The sequence below is a fragment of the Orbicella franksi genome, chromosome 7 (assembly GCF_964199315.1).
Source record: "Orbicella franksi chromosome 7, jaOrbFran1.1, whole genome shotgun sequence".
NCBI classification, from domain to species: domain Eukaryota; kingdom Metazoa; phylum Cnidaria; class Anthozoa; order Scleractinia; family Merulinidae; genus Orbicella; species Orbicella franksi.
This window is the reverse complement of record NC_138151.1, coordinates 17,658,001-17,666,324: the sequence shown is the minus strand read 5'-3', so window position 1 is coordinate 17,666,324 and position 8,324 is coordinate 17,658,001. Positions and strand designations below refer to the sequence as shown.

At 40.6% G+C, this 8,324-nt stretch overlaps 1 protein-coding gene across 1 annotated transcript in view; it reads left to right on the top strand.

Moving 5' to 3' along the window:
- LOC145493004 (olfactomedin-like protein 2A) overlaps positions 1–7,540 on the top strand; it is a 14,729-nt gene extending 7,189 nt beyond the window's left edge. Inside the window, exons 5-7 of the mRNA XM_081472408.1 lie at positions 5,464–5,728; positions 6,264–6,511; positions 6,884–7,540. Coding sequence (XP_081328534.1) covers positions 5,464–5,728; positions 6,264–6,511; positions 6,884–7,131 — 761 coding nt within the window. The 3' untranslated portion in view covers positions 7,132–7,540. The remainder of the gene's footprint in view (positions 1–5,463; positions 5,729–6,263; positions 6,512–6,883) is intronic.
- The last annotated feature ends 784 nt before the right edge of the window (positions 7,541–8,324 follow it).

Sequence of the window (8,324 nt, the reverse complement as noted above, 5' to 3'; positions counted from 1 at the left end):
CATTTTATTAAACAAGTTTGAGAGCCTCGCATACAAAACTACATCATTCTTCCGTCTTTAAACACTCAAATTTTTTTTTGCAATGTTTAAATGTGTACTGGGTTGATTTTAGGGAATGTCGCGTTGTCTTTTTGGGTGCAAAATAATTAAATTTCGAAGAAATGTATTTCATTCACTTAAAAGAACTTCGTAAAAATAACTGATTTTCACCAAGTGCGAAACCTTCAAATGGATTAAGCTTCTAGTGGTTGAATTACAAAAGGATGGTGTACAGAGTCCTGTAAATTTCTTTGGGCAAATGATTGTGAGCGACGCGAGAGCTTTCCAAAGTGCGCAAAAAATGCAAATATTTCACCATCCGTCGTCAAATTTCAATTTACGGGTTAGACATATATTTTAGCATGCGCCACACGACTTGACTTATATTAAGCTGAAATAAACACAGAGCTGATAATTTCGAAATGTTCTAACCTTATTTGCTGTAAAAGGCAGGTCCAAAGATTTGACGTGTTTCTCTCACCATAGGTCGCACACAAAGCAGAAGTTTGCTTTTATTTACACAACGCCCGATGTACATCGCCAACTGTCAACTTATTTAACGGTCGAATACCATGAATCTGTGACCCTCTTTCGACACATATGATCACTACTGCATCTAAGTCAAAAACGGCTAAGTGATTTGTAGATAGTTGCTTGCTTTGCACTACACCAAAATATTACGTTTGATGATCGTTTGATCCATTGCTGCTTGAATCCTTGCTTGCAGCGGTTCCTTGTTTGTTCGTCACGCAATGCTGTCATCCCATTTTAGGGGGTAGGGGTTGGACAATTTCTATCCTAATACGTAAGGCTCCATAAGGCTTGGAACCACAGGGAGTACACAATCTTGTTGAGTAGGAAGAGATTAAATTAAGAAATGAAAAGAATGAATAGCCCCTGTTGCCATCTTTTACCAATTTCGTTCCCAGAGTCCTTGTTCCCCTTGAACAGCGGTCGGAAAACGAGAGCTCTGTGAGCAACCATTTTCTGCCCATACGGTTTCACTGCACAGTCTGCATCTATGGCGCACGCCTGAAATCGTTGCTCCCAGAGCTCTCGTTTTCCGACCGCTGGTCAAGGGGAACGAAGACTCTGGGAATGAGATTGATCTTTTACTCGACCACTGGTACGTACATGCCCTGCGTAATATTGTCACACTAAACTCGTACCTAGGTCTTTTCGCTCGGTACAATTATTTTTGGTTCACATATAGTACAGTGGGCTACCTTCGGGGAAATTAGAGGTGGCCGCTTAATAGGAGTTGGCCGCTTAATAGAGTTTGGTGTACCTTGAATCGGGTTGTAAATTTCTTAGAGAACATGGAGTCAATTCAAGACAATCATGATAGACGTGGGTTTGAATTATCACTCGTCACCTTCAATTTCAGACTCTTATCTGCCATCGCCCTTTCCAAAACAAAGTTTTTAAATTTTGGGTGGCCGCTTAATAGGGGTAAAGCCAATAGAGAAACCCTTATCGGAACGACCAAATGGTGGCCGCGGCCCGCTTAATAGAGGTAACTGGTCAATAGGGGTTTTATTTACAGTATTTTACTGACAATACTTTTGGACTGTATTGACAAGGGAGGCAAGTGAGTCACTGCAGAAATTTTGAACGCAATCCAAAAATTCGCCCGGTCTCTAAATTTCACAGTTACCAGCCAAAAAGAACTTGTAAGATGTTTTTTTTCAACTTGGCCGAACTTGTTTTCGAATAATTTTACGACAGTTGGAGAATTTTAGCTTCTTTTGCCAAGTATTTTCTCAAATCGCTTTTCGCAACGTGATCGCACCGTTACCTAATCCCAAACGTGTCATCCAACGCGCGCTCGCGCTTCCCTCCCTCTCCCACACATGCTTTTTTAATTTTTGACACGACAATTTTTTCCAATCCCCTCACCGGTTCGTAGTTTTTCTTACATGTCCGGTGTCGTCCGATTTCCGCACGGAAACAAAATGTCGAAATTGAGGCCTGAAGCGTTTACGTGAGATTCAGCGATAACAACTGAGAGCTGGCTTGGGGAGGAATTTTGTAAAGATTTGTCAAAAAACAAATGTGTGGGAGAGGGATCGAGAGAGCGCAAGCGCGCGCTGGATGACGCGTATGGTACATGACCCAACTTGGACGAACGAACGCGAACGAACCAATTTTGCGTAAGATTACCTCTGACTCCTTCTTTCCCAACCCTCTTTCACCCTTTAGACACGGTCCTTTGCCTTTGCAATAATTGGAAATTCCTTCCAGAACCCTGCACCTGCTGCTGGACACCAAGGGGGAAACGCCCATATATAAATGACGCGGTTGCTTGTCACAACTTTTAAGGGTTAAAAACGCGGTTTGGTATCTCCTAGGATACTTAGTGTCAAAAGGTCCACAGCGGGAGCTTTTGCAGTACCTTTTAGGGTATTGAGCCGAAAAAATACGACTTGAGATTATGTGTTATGTAAGAGTTAGTGCAAATGAATATATGAAATATCAAATATTTGAACTGCGGAGAAAGAGATCAAGACATGACTGATCATCGCAGTTATGCACACAACTTAAGCAGTTGTGAAATTGAGGCCTGAATCTTTTTCAGGCTTTAATTTCACAACCACTTAAGTTGTGTGCATAACTGCGATGATTAATCATGTCTTCGTGGGAATAAGTACCTCTAAGGGGAGGAAAAAACTTCCAAGCCACGCCCAGAAAACAGCATCTTGGTACCCATGGGGCTCTTTTCAAAATTTCCGACGAGCACCTCCGTCTTTTATACAGGAGTCCCCTGATCCCCGGGGTGCTAAACCTTCTGCTCCGCCCTAATCCAAGTTTTGTGCGATGGTTAGGACATGTCGTCACATGGTGCGCAAACTTTCCGATTTTGGTGAACTTCGCCGCTCGGCATAAAATCAGCTCGACTCGGTTAATTTATTAGTAAACTTATGATTGTTGATATTTTATTGCACGAAAGCAACGGAACAATTTCAGTTTTACGCTCTCGATCTTAAGTGTTATAGCCACAAACCCCAACAATATAGCTTTTAAAAGAACAACAGTCCTCTATTTTCTGTTACAAAGATACCAATGATAAGCCACTAAGCAAACAAAATACGCCAAATAAAATGGCATGGCCAGGGTTTGTTTACTCAGGTAATTACCAATTAACAATTAGATTATGAGCTCGAGATTTCTATGAGGCGATAGTTGACGAGGCCTCGGCCTCATCAACTATCGCCTCATAGAAATCGAGAGCGAATAATCTAATTGTTTTAGTAGAATTCTAACTTAAATTAACGCAAATAATGGTTTCCAATATTTTTCGACGCATTGTTGAACTTTACTCCTTAACAAAATCGCAGGTATTGAATTGTCCTTGGTAAATTTCCAGTTGTTTACGAGCGCGCACCGGTTTTTCAATAACTCCAAGTTTTTTAAGTCGAGAATCAGTTCATGTCCTTCTTTTAGTCTTCTCAGGAATTTAATTATCCATTTACATCTACACTTTCTTCCAAAACTTTGGAAAAACGATAAAAACGTCGCATTTCGTGGACGACCGACAGCTACTGCATTCTAATGGCTGATAGGATACGAGTAGCTCAGCCAATCAGATTGCACCATTTGTATTAGTATAGTGTCTCTCCGCGGATGAACACTCGCGTCCCGTGATCAATTTAGACCAATAAGAATTGGAGAAAATTTAGTGGTGAACTAAATGGCTGATAGTATACAAGTAGCTCAGCCAATCAGATTGCAGCATTTGCATTAGTATACTGGTAGAATTCTACAAATTAAATTTAGTCTGTTTTTCTCACGAATTAGACACCCTATGATTTCCTACTTTTATTTCAGGTAGTTCTTGCTTCATTGATCTATAATTTGTTTATGGCGATTTTTTAAAATTGTAGCGAGTACTGACAGGCATTAGCTTTATCATCTGTTGTCTGAAACATCAGAAAGTACAACAAGCGTGATTTGGACTGAGGTCACGTACACTATAGAATACAATTATAATATACACACATTATTATATATATGAACAGATAAACAATGAATAAATTGTTTTATTTATCCTGAGAGTGCTCTATGCAAAAGAGATCAAAATGTGCAGCATATGCCGTGACAGCATTGCGTGACGAACAAATAACGGCTGTAAGATTCTGTTGCGCCAACACGCTTATCAGAAATGGTCAGCAATCGATCAAACGTAATATTTTGGCACAGTGCAAAGCAGCAACTATCTACAAACGACTTAGCCGTTTTTGACTTAGATACAGTCATGATGTTCATATGCGCCGAAAGATGGTCACAGATTCATGGTATTCGTACCGATAATAGGTTGGCAGTAGGCGATGTACATCGGACGTTGTGTAAACAAAAGCAAACTTCTGCTTTATGTGCGACGAATAGTGAGAGAAACACGTCAATTCGGCTTTGTGGACCTGCCTTTTACAGCAAATAAGGTTAGAAAATTTCGAAATTATTAGCTCTGTGTCTATTTCAACTTAACATAGGTCAAGTCATGTGGCGCATGCTAACCCGTAAACTGAAATTTGACGACGGATGGTCAAATATTTGCATTTTTGACGTACTTTGAAAAGCTCTCGCATCGCTCACAATCATTTGCGCAAAGAAATTTTTACAAGAATCTGTAGACCATCCTTCTGCCATTCAACCACTAGAAGCTTAATCCATTTGAAGGTTTCGCACATGGTGAAAATTAATTATATTCACGAAGTCCTTTAAGTGAATGAAATGTCCTCGATATTTAATTATTTTGCACCCAAAAAGACAACGCAACATCCCCTAAAATCAACCCAGTACACATTTAAACATTGCAAAAACAAATTCAGTGTTTTAAAGTCGAAAGAATGATGTGGTTTTGCATGCGAGGCTCGCAAACTTGTTTAATAAAATGGTGCGTCAAATGACGATTTCAACTGAATTTGGTAATTTGCATATTCCTTTGAAATAAAAGGATATTTTGCCAAAAAATTTAACCAATAGTTTTTGTCATGCCCTAGCCTATCTACCATAAGAATATGAGCGAAATCGAATTTTCGACCCTTGCCGCGAAATTAAGAATTTGCCTGATTTTTACAGGCAGGCACTCTTGAAACATAGCCTAGTACAATAGACCTCAGTACGAGGCTCTGGGTAATAACTACAGAGTTTGTGGCGTTTATTCCCCAGAGCCTCGTGCTGAGGTCTATTATGTTAGGCTGAATTTTAAGAGATCGAAATTGGTTTATTTTTCTCTCGATGTAAACCTGAATCTACGACAATCAATCGCCTTTCTATATGACGCATTTTATTATCAACCCTTAATTTTCAAATGTCACTACCCAAGATCTACTGAACCTTGTGAACTTGATAAGTAGTCATAGCAACAGTTTTCAAAGGATTGTTCTCTAAGTTAGCATGTTTCGTTTCCTGCTGATGTTGTAGACAGCTGCACTGACATCAAGTCCATTGGTAAACCTATCACTCACAACGCTCGCTGGCTCCATTACGGAGCTTGGATGAAAGACCCGCTGGGAATCATGGGCACTGAGACCATCTTCACAATGGAAAATTATTATTCAAACCTGGTTGAAGAGTTTGAAAACATGGCCAAGTTTAAAGCAGGTTTGCCTCGTAAGACGTACAAATTGCCTTACTACTGGGACGGAACTGGAGCAGTGGTATACGGACCATATCTCTACTTTAACAGGTAAGATTTTTTAATGTAACGTGAATACTTACATAAACTATCAGATTAAGTTTTAAAACAACACTGTCATCTATAAAACTTTATGGCTGATCAGAGAAGATTTTTGGGAGCCAGGATGGCGCAGTGGTGAGAGTGCAGGCCTACCACCAATGTGGCTCGGGCTCGATTCCGTCCCGCTGCCATATGTAGGTGAGTTTGTTGTTGGTTTTTGCCTTGCTTGAAGGTTTTTATTCCGGGTTCTCCTGTTTTCCTCCCTCCACAAAAACCAACATCTCCAAATTCTGATTCAACCAGGATAGAAGACCCGCATGAAAACTAACTAAGGTTGTTGAGGCTTTCTTTCTAAATATCATGAATTATAACGGAGGACAAGAATTCTGCTAACAAGAAAAGCTGTACTTTCGATTGATATATTCAGTTTGGCTTTTTCATCGCGTCTATCAGTTTAACAAGACTTTGATGCTTCATCTTCTCTTGTGAAATCATTTTTTCCCAGACTAAATAAAGCTTAAGCCATTTCGTCTTGTTGTTGCAGAGCCAATACAAACTATATTGTCAAGTACAATCTGCATACAGAGCGCGTCGAGACTCAAATAACCTTGAGCGGCTACTCACCAAGGAAGAACAACTACCAGTGGGGCGGATACAGCGGTGTAGACCTGGCTGTCGACGAGCAGGGATTGTGGGTATTATGGGCCAGTACTTCAAACAGCAAGAGACTCTGGGCAACCAAGATTGATGTTTATAAAAACGTTGTAACCAACCAGTGGGCCTTGAACACAGGTAAGCGCCAGACGTTTATCATGCTGAACTTCTCTAAGCACACAGTGTTAACCTTGACAAACTGATACTACGTGAAAGAGAGAGTGTGTGGATCTGTCTGCCAACACCTGGTTGATCCACAGCTATTTTGAAAATGTTATGACGCAATTTATTATTAATAACAGGACATGCCATTAGAAACCAACCTTTCAGCGATCAGTCACCATATGTAGGCGTGGCTCAATTTCAGGCACAAAAGCATCTTAATGCATGAGCCTAATTGACGATTAAGACCTTTTATAGAGTGAAATCATACATGTTCTAACTTCAAGGCAAAAAAGTGAAGTGAACTCAAGTCGAGCACACTTATCCTACTTGTTTCATTTTGGACAGAACCGATGAATACGATGGGCAATGCTTTCGTGGCCTGTGGAGTGATTTACTGTATTGACAGCTATAACAGCAAGTCCACTACCATCAACTTTGCTTACGACACTAAGACAGGAAAACAGTGGAACCCCAACATACAGTTCACAAACCAATATAGAGTCAACTCCATGGTGGACTACAACCCCAGGGAAAAAGTCTTGTATGCCTGGGATCAGAAGCGTCTAGTCACTTACTCTGTGACTTTTGAGTAAAGTTAGATTAATCCGAAAACCAACAGCAAGAAAGAATTACCACATTATCTGATTGCTTAGCTGTTTTGTAGAAGATGCGCTCATACAAATTAACTTCAAAATAAATATAAGATTAACTTAATAATAAAATGTCAGCCGTAATTGTAGCTGGTAAAGCCACGAAGACAGAATAGCAGTAATTGCTGAATGCTCAAATAAAATGTGAAAACCATATCATGGCTATCTGCTTGTGGAGTTGTATAGGTAACTATCACGGTGATTGAAATGAAAAAAAGTAAAAATAACAGTCCCAGCGATTTTCCCTGATAACAAAAACAAAAAAACAACAACAACAAAAAAAGAAACATGTGAAACACAGAGATGGCCGTCAAGAAGTTTAGAGTTGCAGAGAGAGAATGGCTTTAAGGAGCTCCAGCAGCAAGGGAGGGGGGGGGGGGGGTGTAGGGGAGGTTGGTGGCTGAAATTGAACCGGGTTCGTTTTTACGCTACATTGTTTTTTGTACCAGGGTCTGGGAGTCGGGAGATTTGAGTCATGTGCTCTGGTCACTTAAAGCCGCCGCACACTAGCCGATTTTTTGTCGTCCTACAAAAATCTTCACTTGTCGGCTAGTGTGTCGGTGAATTCAGACAAGTCTGCGGCAAGATCGGGGCTTGCCGGGCGATATGTGACAGTGATAGATCTCAAAACGTCTTGTCGGGCCTTGTCGACTAGTGTCCAGTGGACCAAGACAATTTGTTCGAGCTCGCGCGCAAACAACAACAATAACTTTATTTACTCGTACATAAGATGTTTCCAGAAGTCGAAGGTATTGAGATCTTTAAGATGAGTAGGGATATTTTCCTAGAGAATAGTCGCTGTATAAGCAATTGTTTGTTTACCAGAATTGGTACGCACTTTAGATATGTATAGACTCAACCAATTAGGAAATGTCATGAGAGTCACGTCAGTGAAATAGGCGCCATCTTGATTTTGGATGACTCGGCCCCAAGCCTCAACGCGGTTAGTCGCGACAAAAACTCGGCTACTGTGAGGCAAGCTGATGGCCCAACAAAGTTTAATCCGATTTGACCCTGACAAAAAATTTGCAGTTCTACGACAAAAAATCGGCAGTGTGCGGCAACCTCAACCAAGGATTAGAACTTTTGCCGATTGTAACGCTCGTGTTGAAGGTTATATATTAAGCTCTGCATCA